The 20,611-nt window shown below is 38.0% G+C and overlaps 1 protein-coding gene across 4 annotated transcripts in view; it reads left to right on the top strand.

Moving 5' to 3' along the window:
- anks1b (ankyrin repeat and sterile alpha motif domain containing 1B) overlaps positions 1 to 20,611 on the top strand; it is a 184,575-nt gene that overhangs the window by 45,595 nt on the left and 118,369 nt on the right. For all 4 annotated transcript variants that reach the window (XM_044107729.1, XM_044107728.1, XM_044107731.1 and 1 more), the window contains exons 4-5: positions 7,180 to 7,332; positions 8,931 to 9,074. In XM_044107729.1, the coding sequence (XP_043963664.1) occupies positions 7,180 to 7,332; positions 8,931 to 9,074 (297 nt within the window). The remainder of the gene's footprint in view (positions 1 to 7,179; positions 7,333 to 8,930; positions 9,075 to 20,611) is intronic.

The raw sequence follows: 20,611 nt of genomic DNA, 5'->3' as shown, positions 1-20,611 counted from the left end.
TGTACGAACGAGTAAAAGCTGCTGATGCAAAAGATATCATACAGACATTACGACCTTCGACGCGTTCGTTCTTTGGTGTCTGCTTGTCTGGAGTAGATATTCTAGTCACAGTGTAATTTTTAGGTTTGTTGGTGAATCATTTTTGAAATTTTATGGATTTGACCACAACGTCTGGATTTTGATATTAGCATTTTTCAGATGTGGAAGCAGAAAAATCATATATATATATATATATATTTCCCCATAATAAAACCATATAATTGTGCAAATTGGAGTAATGAAAATAAATTAGCTTTATTCACATTTTTTTTTCATGAGGATTTGAGCTAGGTTTTTCGGCTGTATAAAAATTTCTGGAATGGAAAAACGTTTTGGTTTTTTTACTTCACACAAGTTGTCATTGACAATCTGATGTTACTACTGGTGGGAGAGACAAAGAAGACGACAGGAAGTAGCAAGGGAATGATGGCATTCTGTATTTTGTAATGCCTTGTCAGATGAACAAACCTTTTCATGTGTGATTTTAATGGCATTTTTTCAACTGTGGTGTTCTTTACCAACACCACAGTTGTTGGTGAACATTGACAAAGTTTTGCTCACATTTTTGATGGAAACATTTTGTGGATTTAGTTCTGCCTTTTCCTTCCATCCATCCATCTTTTTTTTTTGTAACATTTTAAGTTTTGAGTTTATAAAATTAATCGAATAAATTGGTGATTCGATGATTTCATCCTGGAAAGAGAGCCAGCAAAACTTATAATGGTTGCAAAAAAATTGCCTAAAAGGAGAATCTCCTCCTGGTAGATTCCCAAACTTTCACTTCAGTTTGTCCAAAGATAAAATTTGAAAAGATATTGTACCTAACATAATGATGCAGTTTGTTTATTTTTCTCTTAAAACTGAAGTGTTTGTGTAGAGAAACCTTGTAGCAGTTATTGGTGTGAGGTAGTTGTTGTTTTAGGTGGGAGTGAAATTGATTGGCTCTTTGAGTTCGTTTAGAAGCCTAAGTCTAGTATTTTCTCTCTAGGTGTCATGTTACCATTAGTCAGAGTGAAACTTATTTTCATTCACACCTTGAGAACTAAAAGTTGCAGAACGTCACCTGGTTCTACCAATTCAGACTCTATAGTTGTCAGTAAAGCTAGTTTTTTTTTTCCCCTCCAGGGGGTCTTTTGTGGGCTCTAGTGTCCCTTATTTGAAAGTAGGCTGACAGGAAAAGGGGAAGACATGCGGCAAACGTCTGCCGGGTTCTGGAATCGAACCCGCGACGGCCGCGTCGAGGACTCAAGGCCTCCAAATGTGGGCCGCGCTATCCCCTACGCCACCACAGCACAGTAAAGCTAGTTTTAAATCTGATTTAAGATGTTGTGTTATTCGTCCTTATCGGTGTTTGTGAAGAGATGAATGACATCAATAAGTAGAAGTACCTGGAAGTAAATGAAAAATGGTGTGTAAGTAGGTTAATCCCACTCTGCAATCAATAGGTGATTATTGGAAGTTGGTGGATGTTATGAGGGAGAGATAGACCAGTTCCAGCTCACTGCTTGTTGCCTAATTGGTCCCAGTAGTTTCCATTGACGGCTTGTTTTTGTTTATCGCAGTGTGAGAGGACTGGCTGCCTGGATGGAGAATGTGATTACTATACTCTGAGTGTATGTATGTGCAGGAGAGACAGTGATTGATAGTGAAGGATTGCTTGTTTACCGAAGGCGTGCACTCGGCTTCTGGAGGCCAAGTGAATGTTTTGAAGGCTGACAACTTACTTGTTGTGATTTCTTTCTGTGATTGACTCTAAAGCAGCTGGCTTACTCAAGCCTGGACTTCGATATGTTGATTTTTGTTTTTTTTCTTTTTCTATTTAGTTTTGGAGTAAAGTCGCATCTTCATAAAGGAAATTACTTAAAGTTGGTGTGGGAATCCGTCATCCTTCCATTTTATTGATATAGTTGAATTATTTTTTTTTTTCCCCACCAGGGGGTCTTTTTGTGGGCTCTAGTGTCCCTTATATAACAGTAGGCTGACAAGAAAGGGGTAGAGAGAGGGGGGAAGACATGCGGCAAATGACGCCGGCTCCGGGAATCGAACCCGCGACGGCCGCATCGAGGACTGAAGGCCTCCAAACGTGGGTCACACTGTCCCCTAGGCCACCACAGCACGCACCAATATAGTTGAATTATTAAGGCTTTAAATAAATAAATGTAATCATATTTGTTGGTATAATGTTTAGAATAGAGAACAGAGAAACGTCCTTACATTAGCTGCTAGCATGATTAGCAATTGTAGGATAATTAAAGCAGTAATGTTTGTGTTTATTTCCCAAATATATAGATTATTACTTTTACTGTGAGATTTTCAAAATCTTCATAACAGAGGGTGAAAGCTATAATGAACAAAAGAGCATCTGTTTCACCTTCCTGTTATCTGCTGAACTCTCTCCTTATATATAACTGCCCGAATGAACTGCAGACAGAAATAAAATGCAGCTTTTACAGCAGATATATTCCAGCAATGTTATGTTTTCCATCAGCAGAAGGAATAAAGTTTCTTTGTTTTGCTTTCCTCCTCCTTTCTTCACTCTCCTAAAGAAGACATCAGCAGCCTGCTAAAGAGCAGCGCGCCTTTCACCAGTAAGGCCTACTGGGAACCATGTGAACCAAGCCAAAGGTTACAGACTCATGAGGTCATTTGCCTTTCATAGCTTTCCTCCCAATTTTATTCTGTGCAAATACTCGTATGCATTCACCTTACATTCCTGGTAACTCGACGCTCCGTGTTGCTACGACACAGCAAAAATGAAACCATATGTTTCCCAACGATCAACATGTGAACTCTCTGAGAACACATGCTACTGCTGGGAGAAACCGCTCTGGGAAAGGCCTGCGCCACGCCGACGGCTGCCAAAACACACAGTCACACCGAGCTGTTGGACGCTTTCTTATGAGTAATCTGTTTAAGGAAGAAGAGGCGGCAGCCGTATGGTTTCCACAGCCCTGTTCGGTCTTATTAAAGTTCAGCTAACGAGGACCGGCTCATCTCCGTGTGATCCCAAACAAATTACCACTCTAAGTGATTATTGCAAGATGCGGGCAGATTGTGTGTGTGAGGACGTTTAATTGAGGTGTTACGTGGGAACACTAATAAAAAAAAAATTAAAAAGTGGTTAGATTTACTTTGCAGTTGCGTAATTAAAACCAGAGCTGTGTTTAACTCTGAAGGAAAGTCAGTGTTAAAAGAAAGTGTTCACCAGCAGAAACAACTGAAGGTTTTCATACAGTTCCTCTGGTGTCTTACTCATTTTCTAACCAAATGGGGTAATTTTTAAGAAACTTTTCCCATAGAAATTGTAGTTTAAGGTTTATGAAAAGAAAATTTCTTAAAAAGCAGTTTGCAATCATTTGCATGTTAAGCAGATGATTTCTCAATGCTCCACATTTCTTTTGGCATCTCTGCTGTTAATCCATCCATTTGGATGTCAATTTTTGCATAATCTCTCTACATCCAGTAGAGTCCAGGCTCTTCTTTCTCAGTTTTTCCTTTGGATTATCTTGGATTTAAGTCCGAAATTACAGTTTGTTTGATCAGACACATTTAGGAAGAGCTAAATCTCTGAGATATTTTATTTATCTTTTATTTAGTTTAATTAATTTTGATTTACGGATCTCTTTTTAAAACAAGACTAGAGCTAAATTATCAAGAGTCAGCATTCATCTTTAGTTTCTAGAAAGTCAGAAATCTGATTTACTATAGTGATGGACTCTAACCTGAACATTCAGAAACACTTAAAGATAATTACAAAGTCAGCCTTCCATCACCTGAAGAACATTCAGAATTGATGGATTAATGTCCCAGCAAGAAATATTGAAACTTATCCATTCATCAGAGAATACTTTTAGTTTATGGCTTAGCACTAAAATATACTAAAGGTCTGTTGATGTTGTAGCTTCCAGACCACTCAGATCGTCTGGTTTTGGTTTACTTGGCATCCTCAGAGTCAGTACCAAATATGGAGCAGCAGCATTCAGTTTTTAGCTCTTTTACTTTGAAATAAACGTCCAGAAAAATCACACAACTGCTGAAACATTGCTGAAGGCTAAAAAAACATACTAAAGTGTAGTTTGTCACTGTTTTCCTTTACTTTACAACTTAATTCCTTTGCTTGCTTTTTGTTTTTTACCTTTGCCTTAGAAAAAAAGGCAAAGAAAACGGGGGTTTTGTGGATAATAAAAATACTTTAGTGTAAGAAAATGCTTATTACTAGAATAATCCATCATTAGAGGTGCTTTGTTGTGATAAATTGGTAATTATTTTTTGTTTTCACACTCTTATGAACTTCAGCCTGTTAATCACTGCAGATTTTCAGCTTCTTTTTCTCACATTTTGCCATTTTAATCTAAAGTTGTGTTAAGAAGGAATAGAGATTGAAGTAATTATCCTCATTTCTCTCATCCTCTTATTCTACAACTCGTTTCTCTGAGCTGCCAGGATTATGGGATGAAGCGACAGAGCCGGCGCTCATCCTGCACATCAATCCATCAGGCGGTTCTGCAGAAAACGTTCAAACAATCCTGCTCCACCTTCTCTGGTTACAAATGTAGCTGCTGCAGCACAATTTTTTATTTTATTTTGTGGAACATATTGAAGAGAAGACATGAAGTTATTTTTCTCTTCTGGTCCAGTCAAGGTTCCAACACATTTTTGAAAAGTTTGCAGAAGTTTTAAATCTGTTTGTCTTTCTTCTGCCTGTCCATGTATAACTAAATAGGATCTACTACAGGGGTGTCCAAAGTGTGGCCCGGGGGCCATTTGCGGCCCCTGGAATGCTTTTGACTGGCCCACTACCACATTTCAAGAGTAATAATAATTTGCAAGCCCTTTAGCAGGCGTTTGGAGCGTGACGACTTTTTATTTTTAATTAAGACAAAATTATTACAGACAAATTAAAATCTTACAATGAAAAATGTTGGTGACAACTCAAAGTATTCAGTAATTTATAAAATGTGGAATTTGTAAAATGTGGCTGTATACTTTTAAATAAAAGTGACATAAATCTTGTTTTTATTGCTACGACTAGATAAATTAATTGCAGACGAGATGTTTCAAAAACATGGAAAACTCTGTTAACATTTTGGATCTAGGATAATTTACACACCCTTTGCAACAAAAAACATGACTACTTTACTTGTTTAATGTATTGGAGCTTAGTTCGTTGTTGAGTAGGGAAAAAAATAAATCTCAGTGTCTTGTTTTTTCTTTCTTATGCCCACATGTCAAAAAATTTGGGCATTTCTGATCCACTTGGCCGTTTAGTCCAGTTTTGTTTGCCCAGGCCAAATGTAACCAAAACAAAAGTAAGCTATTTGTTTGGTTGCTTGTTGGCAGGATTCCTGCTCAGCAGCCAACAATGTGCAACAATGAACCAAGTGCTGATGATATTGAGAGACTGTCAGACTGCGTGTAATGGAAATGTATAACCCGCTCTGAGATCACAGAGGGAGGATTTCTCTGTTTCCACTCCTCTTCTGCTTCATCTCCTCGTCCTGTCACGCCGAGTCTGAGCTAATCTCTTTGTCACTCTCCTTTCTGTCGAGGAAATCACATTTTTCCAATCTGAGGCGCCGTGTGTGAGACACAGCGGATCAGACCGCTACGTTTTATTGTCCATTTAAGGCTGCAGGGACAAATGGGTCAGTGGCAGAACCAACAACAGCTTCAGTTTTTGTTCCAGTGGTTCCTGCATCACATTTGTGATGTTCTTCCAGTCTTTTTTAGTTTCTGGGTTGTTTTTATTGTTTTTGGAGCAGATATTTATTGATATTACTGGCTTTCAGATGGTCATTTGAAGAGGCGTTCTTATGGTAAAGATTGAATGTTTTACACAGTACAGAATGTAAATTAAAATATATTCTAGATCAGAATGAATATAGTAAATAAAAAGTAATTTACAGTAATTAAAAGAAAGTAAATTCTCAATTATATTTAATTCAACAATATTTTTTGATTGATCCAAATTTACAATAAGATAAGATAAAGTTAAGGTAATTTTATTTCATTTTATTTATACAGAACAAGATATTTGAAAGTGTTTTGCATACGTTTGAGGAAATACAAACTAAACAACAAACGCAAAGCAAAAGAAAACCAAAACAATAAAGCTTAAGATTTTTTTTACATACCAAATAAAATGTCAACATATATAACATTTACATATGTATGTTATGTTGCACATAACATAAATATGAATAAATATCAGTATTTATTCATATATCTCACATTTTAAAGTTCCTCCTCCCACTGGAACAATTCATTTACAAATGAGAAAATCAGTGTTGAATATGATGAGATAAAATTGTAAATGAACATTAACAGTCCTCAGATCAGTCACCAGTGCAATTTTTGAGAAAATGAATCTATTACACACTTAAAATGTAATAATTGAGAATAATTTCTACTGACTTGTGTCAGTATGACTTGCTTGATTCGTATTTTAACAATATGTAAACAATTTGTCTCTGAATGCATCTACTGCTTCCAGGAACAATATCTAAACAATATGTGGTTCGTCGGTTTGGATTCAGAAATGCAGTTCTGGATTTGCTATAGCTACATGTATATTATTCTTTTTCTTGGGGTCGGTCATTTATTTATTTCGGTGTGACCTCAGGGAATACCAGCAATGCTGCTGATGGAGGCTCTTTGGAGCCTGAGGATTCTCAGACAGTCCATGACCTTTAAAATGCCCAGACAGACTCTTCTTAAAATATTTAACTAAAGAAATAAAAACAAAAAGATTCATTCATGAATGTTAAGCTATAATAAGTTCATTTAGGAGGCTCCAAATAAAACAACATTGTTCAAAAATGTTCTTGGAAACTGAGATTAGTCCAGTCAGGTTTTCCTAAATGCGTTTGAAAGGACCTCCATTTTTAATCCTGTATTCTTTCTCTGTTTTGAAGAACGATCTTTATTCTGTGCTGTTCTTCTTGAAACATCTCAACCTTTTGTTACTAACCTCGTCTCCTGCTCCATTAATCCTCCAACTGTCCATCTCATACTCTGACCTTTTCTTCTTCACCCCTGAATCGGTTCCACCGCTTTACGTCTCTCCTTTCACCATCATTGCTCCCATAATTTCTGCAACCACCAAAGCCAATCGTCCAACGTTTTCTTTCTGTCCTGCAGAACCATGAGAGGGAGACGCCGCTCCACTGCGCGGCCCAGTACGGACACACCGACGTGGTTTCAGTTCTTCTTCAGGAGCTGACCGACCCGACGATGAGAAACAACCGGCAGGAAACTCCTCTGGACCTGGCTGCACTTTATGGGCGCCTGCAGGTCACTGAGAATAAAATTTATGTGTTGTATTAAAAAACTACTGCCTTCTGACGGACTACAAGACAATATAAACACATTCCTGTGTTCAGGCGACGTGCAGTGACAGTTTATCTCCTTGAATAGTTGTTTGAATTTGTCCAAAAAGTAGCATGTTTATGTCTCCTACTGGGTTTTTGTGTATTGTGTCTGGTGTCAACGTAAAGATGGCTGAATACAAACGAAGTACAGCATGCTCCAGATGTTTAGATATCAACATAGCTAGCTGCTGCTCTCAGCAGAATTACAATCTTTTCACATTGTTTTGTTGATTTATTGAATCAGTTTTTAGTCTTTTGCCGTGCTGAGACTTTATTGGCTTTTGCAGCTCGTAATGTGACCTGCTCTGTGCTTAGATTCTGATCCACATAGAGACAAGCTAAAGAGAGAGCAGCTGAAACACCAGTAGTTAAATTTGATGCGGTTCAAAGCAAGGAGCTACAATTGCGTTTAATTTTTTCTCTCATGCCATTAAATCGGAGCATATTGAAATACATTGCTTTAGCTAATTAACAAGTCAGTTCAAAACAGAGAGTCAATTTGCTATCGCTAGCTTACTTCTTTAGCAAGCTACTCCATTTGAAAGCATTTGAAATATTGATTTAAAGGTCTTTAAAATCTTAATACTGTCCTTTAAAAGCTCCTGTTTGTCCTCATATGATACAGATGGAATGTAACTTAATTTATTGGTCCTTAAAGGCATCAAATTGATCAAATTTATAACATTGCTAATTGTGAAAGGCATGATTGATCTACATCATGTAATGCTGATAAATTACACAAATTAAATTTTCAAGCCTTTAGTTCAGTTAATTCTGATAATTTTCTACTTGTAGTTGATGAACACACATTTAATTACTTTAATTAATCAGAATGTCACATCAGACTACTAATAAAAAGTGTTTTTCATACAGAAATGTGAGTTTAATGAAAAATATGCTAACCTGCTGCTAGTTTACACCATGGACATACTATATTAGCTCAGTTTTGTGAAAACACACAGGTTTCTGCTGCAAATGTCTGCTGACGTTCCGACGCAGTCACACATTCTGCGCGCTAAGCCAGCTGCAATTGCAGTCAGGCCACACAAGTTTATCTGACTGCAGATGAATAATTTATGAAAGCAACAGTGTCTTTCTGCATTATAACGAAGGAAGCTCCCTGTGGTGGAAGTTTACTGCCGAAGAAAAATTTTACTTCCACTGGAGGAAAGTTTGAGACGTGTGTAGAACTCACTCTAGAAAACAGGAAAGCTGTAAATAAAGGTAAACCTTGTTATTTTCATACAGAAACCTGAGCAAAAATATAAAATAAGGTCCTTCTAAATGTATTCGGATATCACCTGAGGCTGTAATAGTAATCTGGTTAAATCAGAACTAAATAAAAGAGCATTATTGTCAGATTAATGGATGTTTTTTATGGTTTCTAATAATGAGCAGAATTACAGACGTTAATTATTGTGACTCAACACTGTTTTATATCTGATGATTAAGCATTTTTTTGGGAGCCAGGAGGAAATGTGTCGTCATTTACGTGGCGTTTTGCTGTGTGTCTGTGGGCAGGTGGTCCGCATGCTGGTGAGCGCTCACCCAAACCTGATGACGAGTCACACCCGCCTCCACACGCCGCTTCACCTGGCGGCACGAAACGGACACCACAGCACCGTCCAGACCCTGCTGGAGGCCGGCATGGACGTCAACTGTGTGGTGAGTTCAAGTCCTTCTGTTTTTTTGGATTCTTATGCTCATTAAAGGATTGGCACTGCAAGTCAGCTCAGGCTATAAATGATGATAAAAGAAAAAAAATGACAAATTTTATAGACTTTTGGGGTGAGCTGTAATTATTATTATTCAAATCTTTTTATTGTTTTATACATGTAAGAACAACAATAAAACAAACAAAAACAAAATGACAACAGGTGCTAACATCACATATTTAGTGGGGGGGGAGAAGGGGAAGGAGAGGGGGGGAAGGGAAAGGAGGAGGGGAGGGCTACATGCTCAGAAGTCTGTCTCAAAATGCAAAAGAAATGGCTGCCAGGTGATATTGTATTGTTGGATTGAGTCATGTATTGTATGTTTCAGATGTTCAAGCTTCAGATGGAGCATAACATCTTCCATCCACTGCTTATGAGATGGAGGAGCAGCTCTCTTCCAATTGAATAATATTAGGCGTCTTGCAAGCAGTGTAACAAATGCTATAGCATTGGCCTGCTGCGTTGTTATTGGTGTAGTCGGAGGGACAACCCCAAATAAGGCAGTTAGAGCACTGTGATCAATATTCCTCTTGCATATAAATGTAATCGTCCTAAAAACTGACTCCCAAAAGGGGAGGAGCCTAGGGCAAAACCAGAACATATGACTGAGATCAGCAGGGTTGTGTCCACACCTAACACAAGATGAATCTACACCAGGATACATTCTAGCTAATTTATTAGGGGACAAGTGCAATCTGTGCAGAACCTTAAATTGTAGCAGGCTATGTCTAATGCAAATTGAAGAAGAATGGATTCTTGAGATCGCGGCCTGCCAGGCTGTATCAGTAAATAGTTCCCCTAACTCTTCTTCCCATGATTCTTTTAGATGTATAAGTGATGGGGATGCAGCGTTCTGAATTTTGCCATATATAACTGATATTAAGCCCTTATCAGTCGGATTCATATCCAAACATTCATCAATCCACATTATTCGAGGAAGTGTTAATGAGAAATTAGTTTTCACGTAACTACGTACCTGGAGATATCTGAAGAAGTCAGCCTGAGGGACACCAAAGCGCCTTTTAAGTTGTTCAAAAGAAACAAATTGACCTCTTTCAAAAAGGTCCTTAACGCAAGTTATGCCTCTCTCGTGCCACTTCTGAAAGGATGGATCTATCAAGGATGGGGTGAACTGGACATTGCATCGCACAGGAGATGCAGTTAGTGCATTTTTAAATTGAAAATGAGTCCTAAATTGGAACCATATCTTTAGAGCGCCATAACAACTGGATTATTCGTCCTGTGGCATTTACTCAGAGGTAAAGGGCTACATATTAATGAGCTAAGCAACACTGGATTGCTAGAATGTTGTTCCAGGTGGACCCAATCTGGGGATTCAGGACCCGTTTGATCTATAAACCAGTACAAAAACTTATGGATATTGGTTGCCCAGTAATAGTAAAGAAAATTAGGTAGGGACAGTCCACCGTCCTCTTTCTGTCTCTCTAGATATTCCTTTCTAATTCTCGGAATGTTTTTATTCCAGATAAACACAGATATATGTCTGTTTAATTCTTTGAAGAATTTCTTAGGAATAAAGACTGGTATGGTTTGGAACAGATATAAGAACCTTGGCATGATTGTCATCTTGACTGAGTTTATTCTTCCTACAAGAGACAGAGGGAGTTTTGACCACTTCTCCATGTCTAATTTAGCCTTATTCAGTGCCTTAGCGAAATTTTTGTTAAACAAGCAACTGTAATCATATGTTACACAGACGCCCAAATAATCAAAACTATCTTTACTGACTATAAAGGGGAGACTATGGAAGGCAATTTGACGTGCCTTGTCGTTGATTGGGAATAAAACACTTTTTGATAGATTCAATCTATAACCAGAAACCTGCCCAAATTTTCCAATTAGGTTTAGAGCAATAGGTATTGTAATATTAGGTTTAGACAGGAAAAGGAGGAGGTCATCAGCATAAAGGGACAATTTGTTTACGCGCCCACCTCTCTGCACACCAGTTAAATTAGCGGAGTCCCTTATCAAGATTGCCAGAGGTTCAATAGCGATATCAAACAAAAGGGGGCTAAGGGGACATCCTTGTCGGGTACCACGTGAGAGAGGGAAGAAACTAGAAGTGACCTTATTTGTTCGTACTGATGCATGTGGTGCTGTGTACAAAATGGTGATCCAAGTACAGAAAACTGGGCCGAATCCAAATTTTTTGAGTGTAGTAAACAGAAAATCATATTCAATTCTGTCGAATGCCTTTTGGGCGTCAAGGGATATCACTACTTCAGGTTCAACATCATGGCGCTGATAGATTACATTAAAGAGACGTCGTAAATTACTGGATATCTGTCTGCCCCTAACAAAGCCCGTCTGGTCCGGGTGGATAAGTTTGGGAAGAACATCTTCGAGCCTGCCAGCAAGGACCTTTGCCAAAATCTTATAATCACAACATAGCAAACTAATTGGGCGATATGACTCACAGTGCAAGGGGTCTTTAGATTTTTTAAGTATCAGTGAGATAATTGCTTGCGTCATAGTCACAGGTAGGGCCTTTTTATCTAGTATCTCCCTAAAAACTCTTAGCAGTAAAGGGACTAATTTTTTTTTAAAAACTCTATGGGAAACCCATCTGGACCAGGTGCCTTTCCGGGTTTCATTTTTGTGATAGCCTGAGTTATTTCTGATATAGTAATAGTACCCTCCAATTTAGATTTGTCCGAGTCATCTAGCATGGGTATAGTCAGATTACTGAAAAAGTCTTCAATCAAAGCAGTGTCACCAGCTTCAGAAGTATACAAATTCTCATAAAATGACTTAAACTGAGTATTAATCTCATTTTGGTTAGTAAGTATGTTACCATGCTCATCCTTTATCGCTGTAATGAAACCTGCAGATGCTGACTGTTTAATTTGATGGGACAACATTTTGCCGGCACGATCCCCAGACTCATAATAGGTGAGACGTGACCTCAGGTGCATGTCTATGGCTTTGGTATTAGTGATTGAATCAAATTCTGTTTGAAGTAGGATTCTTTCTCTGTATAAGTCAACAGAAGGTGAAGCTGAATGTTGTTGATCTACGGTTTTAATTCGTTCAATAAGCTCTGAGGCCCGTTTAGCCCTCCTTTTGTTTTCACCAGCAACGTAAGATATCACTTGACCTCTCAGATATGCTTTTAGACTTTCCCAAAGTATAGCATTACTTATCTCAGGCGACTCATTTAACTCAATGAAAATATCTATTTGTGCGTTGATGAAGTCGACAAACCTTTGTTCAGACAGCAGTCTGGGATTAAGCCGCCACGAAAAGGTGGGAGATTTGTCTTCAGGAAAGCCTAACCGCAGAGTGACTGGGGAATGGTCTGATATTACAATGCTGCCATAATCTACTTGGGTAACCATGGGCAAGAGTCTCTCATCAATCAGAAAGTAGTCAATCCTTGAATAGGTTTGGTGTACTTGGGAGAAAAAAGAGAACTGTTTGGATGATGGATATTTGAATCTCCAGGGGTCCACCATTCCGTATGTTTCAATAAACGTATTAATACAACGGGCTGAGTTACTAAGCGTGGCAACTTTTGGGCTGGAACGATCCAATGTTGGGTTCAAAGTGCAATTCAAGTCCCCACCTAGTATTAAATTGTGCGATTCAAGATCTGGTAAGAGGGAAAAAAGATTGCTAAAAAAATCCACATTATCCCAGTTAGGGGCATAAACATTAGCAAGAACAACAGGCCTATTAAATAATTTGCCTTGTGTGATGACATACCTGCCATTTTTATCCCTAATTGTTTTAGACTCTTCATACTGTACATCTTTATGTATTAAAATAGCTGCTCCCCTGCTCTTACTGTTGAAATCCGAATGAAAATATTGTGTAAAGCCACCTCTGCAGAGTCTACACTGATCTTTATTTAGCAAATTGGTTTCTTGCAAATAAACAATGCGACTTTGCAATTTCTGAAGATGAGAGAATACTTTGTTACGTTTCACCGGATGGTTTAATCCTCTGACATTCCAGCACACCAAAGTGGTGTTGGTTAGTATCTTATTATTTGCAGAGGTCATAGACAAGACTCAACAAAAGAGGCATCCAACATGTAGCCCATGAGGGGAACAGGGGAGAGAAAAAAAGGACAAGGGGCAGGAGAGGGGGGAATAATGAACACAAAATTAACAAAGCACCTATAATAGAACGGCAAAAGAGGGAAAAAAAATAAAATAAAAATTAGCCTCAAAAGGAGGCCGCTATACTTCCAGTTCTCACAGTGTATCTCCTCACTATCCAAACTGATAAATGCTTACCATGTTAGCCCACACCAGAACCCAATTACAAACGGTAATTAAACGCAACGATACAATTTCTACAGCAGTAGTGACCCATTCCAATATAGCATCACAAGGCTCCAAAAAACAAAAAAATAAAAATAATTGCAAGTATCAAAAAAGCCTAAACTTAGAATTCGAAATTAGACATTATGGTATGTCTCTTTTATAAAGAAAACGCACTATAAGGCTCAATATACGCACGCATTACCTGTAAGATCCGATTATTCAGCACGAATGTTTGTTATTGTCCTGCGACGGCACCGTCCAGTCCTAATAACTCCAGGCCATGCTCCCTTGCGAACGGTCATGCTTAATGGGACGCTTCAGCGCTCAGCAACTCCTTCAGAACAAACTCCTTCGCACGCTTTGGATCCTTGAAGGTCGTTTCTTGTCCATCCGCCGTAGTAATCCTTAACGTCGCTGGGTATCTGAGGCCGTAGCGGACTCCTGCGCAGCTGCGAAGCAGTTTCCTTACTTCGGTAAAAGCGGCGCGTTGTTTACTCACAGCTTGGGTGAAGTCCGGCAGGACGCGGATAGTGTCACCATCAGCGGTTGTTATCACTCCAGCCTCTGCTGCTTTTTTGAGAAGTAATTCTTTTTCTGTGAAGTAGTGACATTTAACCACAAACGCCCTTGGTGGCAAGTCATCTTGTACTGGCTTTGTGCGGAGGGTCCGATGCACTCTATCCAGAGTCGGCAACTTGTCCAGTCCAAGGGCTTCTTTCAGCACACCAGCTACGTAAACTGACGGATGTTTCCCTTGCTCGCGCCCCTCTTTCACTCCGGTGATGCGGACGTTGCAACGCCGTGATCTGGCCTCCAGATCCTCACACCGGGCTCTGAGCAGGGAAAGTTCTTTTTTCATCCCAGACAAGTCAGACTCCATAGTCGCAATAGAGTTAGCATTAGCGGTCACTCCGTTTTCTAGCTCAGATGTGTGACTCTCAAGTTTGTCCAGTCTTTTATTGAGTTTATCTGTGACATTGCGCAGCTCCGTTTGGATTTCAATAGCCTTTTCGTCCATTTTCTTCAACAATTCTTGCCTCATTGACTGTAATTCCTCCATAATGGCATTCTGGTTGCCCGCCGCAGTCGTCATTGTTGAGGTTGAGCAAGCTAGGCTAGCTGAGCTGGCTTCCGCTTCAGAGGCCCTCGCGTCTTGTCCGAACTTGTTGACTTGAGATTTTTTTGGCATGCCTGAAAGGTTGATGTTGTCTAATATATACACAACAGCTTGTGCAAGGCTATATCGCGTAATTTTATAAGAGCCGTATCAGAAATGAAATGGTTCAGGTGTGGAGCTCACAAACCCACGTCCTCACATGGCGCTGCCTCAACCGGAAGTCGTGAGCTGTAATTATGACAACTTTTTTATTGGTTGACCTAAATGTTTTGACTTTTTAACAATATATTTATTTAGTGTTTGCATATATGAAACATAGAAAATATACATTGAAACATTGAACACCCTCCACTCTCAATGAAGAGAGTGGAGGGTATAAAGTAATAAAAAATGAAAAGAAATAAAAACAAAAAAAATGCTAATGCATAAAGGTAAATAGATGTATAGATATACAGATAAATAAAAGAAAATTTTAATTATTCAACTCTTTTATCGAAAGAGAAGAGAAGTTTTACAAATGTAGGAGTTAAAGTTGAATCTCTGTGATCCGGGCAGCCAAGTAAGTTCTTTGGGGAAATTTTGTTTTTATCAGCCAAGATGTTATGAGACAGTAAGCCTTGGTTTTGTTTTTGTTTCATCCCAGCTGGATTTCTGTAATAAACTACCGGGGGCCAATTTCTCCAACTCTGGCCTCAATCCACTGACTGCCAGTTTATTTCAAGACCCAGCTTAAACTTCTTTGATGTATTTGAGAGTTTCTTAACTCCTCCGCTCCATTTGGTCTCCCTGAACTTTGACCCATTTGCGCACCGTTTCAATCTCTCTGGTCAGCAGATCAGAAGAATCCCAAAGCGGTGCTGTTAAAAAAAAAAAAAAAAAAGTTAAAAGCTTCGCCTCTGGAGGTCAGACAGGCGCTCTCGCTAACTGTTCTTAGAGCTCCTTTTTTTGTTGTTGTTGTCTCACTTCTACAAATTTGAATCTCCTGAAATCTACAAGCTGTGACTAACAGGTCAAATCAAAAAATGTTCAGTGTCATGTTCAATGAAATATGCTTTTTTAATTTAGCAGACAGATTTAACTGTGACATTTTGTTAAAATAATGTAATCCACCATGAAAATTTAATCCGTCTATAAGGACATTTACCTGGATAAACTCTTTAAAATCCTCTGCTGCATTTCAGTAATTGAAGAAACGAGTAGCTGCAGACGTTTGTGTTTCATGAATGGCTTAGGAAGCCGGCAGATTAGCAGTCGCGGCGGGTCCCTTCACTTAAAATCGACGTTTTCTCCCCGAGTGTGTATCAGAGAGCCATGTACGCTGAACGTGCCTCACATGGTGGTTTGAAATGAATAATTGATTGTGAGGAAAGGGAGAGAGAGAACAAGGTGTTCCTGAGGGGTCCTCATAGTTCATGGTCTCTTTTCTCTTCATGCATTCATAGGGGTTCGATGTAGACATTTACTGGATGCAAAGCTTAGTTACTGACAGTTCTCTGCTGAATTGCTTCAATGAGCATAACAAATTGGTTAATTTTATTCAATTTAGCTTCGAAAAAGTGGCTACAATCACCGTTAGAATAAAAGTAACTTGCTAGTATTGTGAGATGTTTGATTCAAGTGTTAACCCTTCCTTAAACGTCGCGGCTTTTTTCTTAGAATATAAATAGAATAGAAAAAGTTAATCATGATAATAGTCGTTTTTGGCAATAGGTTGTATGGCTGCAAATCAAAGCATTAAAATCTGTGAACAAAAATGGTAAAAGTAGCAATTTGAATTGAATCGTATTTATTCAATTTAATACCAAAAGCCAGAATTATATGCTGGTAAAAGTTGAATCCACAGAGTGCTTTCATTTAACACTTGCTAGTGGATTTTCTTCTTTCAAACGTGGGATCATTTCTCACCCAATATGCTGCTGCTGTTCATTGATCATAAAGATTTGAAGGAAGAAGGAAAAAAATGCTTCAAGGGATTTATTGCTCAGAGTATGAAAAATTCAGGGAGCTGCTGAGTCTGAAGCAACATACACAGGCAGATGTAAAAGTTTTCTTGAGACACTTAAGAGAGGTTACAAAGCTTTGAACAACCTTATTATTGAACTTGTTTAAGCTGCATCTTCTTGCTGTTTACAAGAAGCTCATATCAGATAATCTTAAGACACTATACAATAAACTCAATTCAATCCATTCGCTCATTATTGGGTTAAAAAGTTTTCCGTTGAAGGAATCCCAGCCAGTCATCGACTTGCAGCGTCTTTACTGAGCAGACCTGCTAAAATGAAGTCATTAAATTTAGTCTTTATCTTGCAGATCCCTGAATCAGTGATATTGCAGTCATTACTGCTGTCACTCCTTTTATGTGTGCTAATACCCACTCTGATCTGGAGAGCCGGGGTGTTTCTCAACCTCAGGCTCAAAGCCCCTGGTGAAGATGAGCACAAAGGTCTTTGATATGTCATCTCCTCTGCAGGACTCACTGCTGCTAGTTTATCAAGCTTGTTATGCAGAGTGGTGCAAGCCTTTGATAAATCTCATCTTTATTTTTCACCCTGCACTTTTGACTCATTTTTAAAATCAGAAATGCATAAAAGCTATACTCTTGTGCTTTTCAAGTTTAGCCACATATGGTGCAACAGTTTTTGTTCAAAAGAACAGATAAATGGTGTGCACCAAAAATCATTTGTGTTGGATAATCAAAAAAAAAAATTCTGGTCGTAAGTTACTTACTAACTCCATTTACTGAAGTATTTCTTAAATGAGGTCTTAAATTATTAAATCTAGTAGTAAAGCCATTGGTTCCTTTTTGTTTTTCTTCAAATTTATTTATATCAGAAATGGCCAATGGAAAATAAAATGATGTAACTGAAACTACATTAGCTACAGTTCATACAGGTACCTTCTAGAATCTTAGGAAAGGATCAATAGGCATGGATTTATGGCTCCAATGTGAGGTTTTGGTTAATGAACATGATTCATTTGTGTCTGTGGTCTTTAAAGAATCTAGAAAGACTGCCTGCAAAGAAAATTTAAATTTAAAAAATAATGGAATTGAAAGAAATCATTATAAAATATAGATATCTTATGTTGAATTTACTTGCTGGTGACCAACATTGTGTGCAATTTTGTTCTGTTTGGCTAATAACTTATTTTTAAGCAGTTACGAGGCACAGTTGCACCAGTAACTTGACAGGTTGTTGCTAGGTAACCAAGAGTGAGTGAGTGGGTGGGTGGGTTGGTTGCTAGGTAACCAAAGAGTGATCTTGACCCTTTCCACGTGACATAGCATAGCATACTGAATGATGCCAGTGACATCAGTAGTACCTGTGATGTCACCAGCATGTTTACTTACATTAATTTAATCCATTCAGCATTGTAAATTTAGCTAATAAATATGAAAGTACGTAAAATCCTTATTTTAGGTACATGACTAGTGTTAGAATGATGGCTATCATTAGCATATTGAGTCACTAGCATGTTGATATTACTTGGATCACTTAAGATAACCTTAGCATTTTGGGTCATTTTAATTTATACACTGTTAGCACACTGAATGATGCCAGTGACATCAGTAGCACCTGTGATGTCACCAGCATGTTTACTTACATTAACTTAATCCATTCAGCGTGGTAAATATTGTTAATAACTATGAAAATGTGTAAAATGATTATTTTAGGTACAAGACTAATGTTAGAATGATGGCTATCATTAGCATATTGAGTCACTAGCATGTTGATATTACTTGCATCACTTAAGCTAACCTTAGCATTTTGGGTCATTTTAATTATACACTAATGTTACCACACTGAATGATGCCAGTGACATCAGTAGCACCTGTGATGTCACCAGCATGTTTACTTACATTAACTTAATCCATTCAGCGTGGTAAATATTGTTAATAAATATGAAATTATGTAAAATGATTATTATAGGTACAAGACTAATGTTAGCATGATGGCTACCATTAGCATATTGAATCACTACCATGTTGATATTACTTGCAACACTTAAGCTAACCTTAGCATTTTGGATCATATTAACCTAACTCATTACTAAACAAACAAGTTTAAAATGGCCTAACTAAGTACTAATTTAACAATTTTAAAATTAAACATTTTTTAAATTTTAAATTTTAAAAAAACCAACAAACAAAAAACCTAAGTACTAAAGTTTAAAATGACCTAACTAAGTACTAAAACAATTTTAAAATGACCTACAGTGGATATAAAAAGACTACACACCACTGTTTAAATGCCAGGTTTTTGTAAAAAAATGACAAGACAAATGTTTTCACAACTTATGCCTCCATTAATGTGACCTATAACTTGTACAATTCTATTAAAAAAACTAACTGAAACCTTTAAAGCAGAGAAATATAAAATAAAAAAACCTACAATAGCCTTGTTGCATGTAATATACACACCCTTAAACTAATACTTTGTTGCAGCACCTTTGGCTTTTATTACAGCACTCAGTCTTTTTGGGTAGGAGCCTATCAGTGTGGCATATCTTGATGTGGGAATATTTGCCCACTCTTCTTTGCAAAACCGCTCCAAATCTGATAGATTGAGAGGGCATCTCCTGTGCACAGATCACCCCACAAATGTTCGATGGGATTCAGGTCTGGACTCTGGCTGGGCCATTCCCAAGCCTTTATCTTATTCCAGTGAAGCCATTCTTTTGTTGATTTAGATGTGTGCAACATTGTCATGTTGAAAGATTAAGTTCCTTTTCGTCTTCAGCTTTCTAACAGACGGTCAAAGGTTTTGTGCCAACACTGACTGATATTTGGAACTGTTCATAATTCCGTCCACCCTGACTAAGGCCCCAGTTCCAGCTCAAGCAAAACAGCCCCGAAGCATAATGATACAATCACCATGCTTCACTGTAAACATAGTGTTCTTCTAGTGATGAGCATTGTTCTTTTTGCATTAAATATACCTTTTGGAATTATGTCCAAAATGTTCACCTTGATTTCATCAGACAATAACACATTTTCCCACATGTGTTTGGGAGATTTCAGATGTCTTTCTGCAAGATTAAGCTGGGCTTTGATGTTTTTCTTTGAAAGATAAGGCTTCTGTCTTTCCACCCTATCCCATAGCCCAGACATATGAAGAAGACGGGAGTTTGTTGTCACGTGTACTGCACAGCCAATACTTGCCAGAAATTCTTGCAGCTCCTTCAGTGTTGCTGTCTGCCTGTCGGCAGCCTCCCTGACCAGTTTTCTTCTTGTCTTATCATCAATTTTGGACTTGGTTCTTGGTAATGTCACTTTTGTGCCATTTTTTCTCCAAGATGATAGTCTTCACAGTGTTCCATGGTATATTTAATGAATTGGAAATTCTTTTGTAGCCTTCACCTGACGGATATCTTTGAATAATGAGATCCCTCTGATGCTGCGGTAGCTCTTTGCGGACCATGGCTTGTGCTGGATGATGTGGCTGCAAAAATGTCAGGATAAGCCTACTAGAACAGAGGCACTTTAATTGGTGACAGGTGTGTGCTTACTCCAGTTTAACATGAGTTTGAATGTAATTGGTTAAAGCTGAAAACAACCACACCCCCAGTCCTAAAAAGGTGTGCACACTTAAGCAACCACAGTACCTCAGTTGTTTATTTTTATCCCAGCTCCCTGAAAGATTTTTGTTTGTTTTTCACTTGCTTTGTACAAGTTAAAGGTCACAAGAAAGATGGAAAAAGTTGTGAAATTGTTTGTCTTGCTGTCATTTTTACTTTAAAAAAACCTAACTAACTACTAAACAATTTAAAAATGACCTAACTGCTCAAGAATTTAAAAAGACCTAACTAACTAGTGAACACACAATTGTAAAATCACCTAACTACTCAAGAATTTAAAAAGACCTAACTACTAAATAATTTAAAGAGACCTAACTAACTAATAAACAATTTAAAAAGACCTAACTAACTACTAAACAATTTAAAGAGACCTAACTAACTACTCAACAATTTAAAGAGACCTAACTAACTACTAAACAATTTAAAAAGACCTAACTAACTACTCAACAATTTAAAGAGACCTAACTAACTACTAAACAATTTAAAAATACCTAACTAACT

The sequence above is a fragment of the Gambusia affinis genome, linkage group LG23 (assembly GCF_019740435.1).
Source record: "Gambusia affinis linkage group LG23, SWU_Gaff_1.0, whole genome shotgun sequence".
In the NCBI taxonomy this organism is placed as follows: domain Eukaryota; kingdom Metazoa; phylum Chordata; class Actinopteri; order Cyprinodontiformes; family Poeciliidae; genus Gambusia; species Gambusia affinis.
Note: the sequence above shows the minus strand (reverse complement) of the source record. Positions and strands in the feature narration are given on the sequence as shown.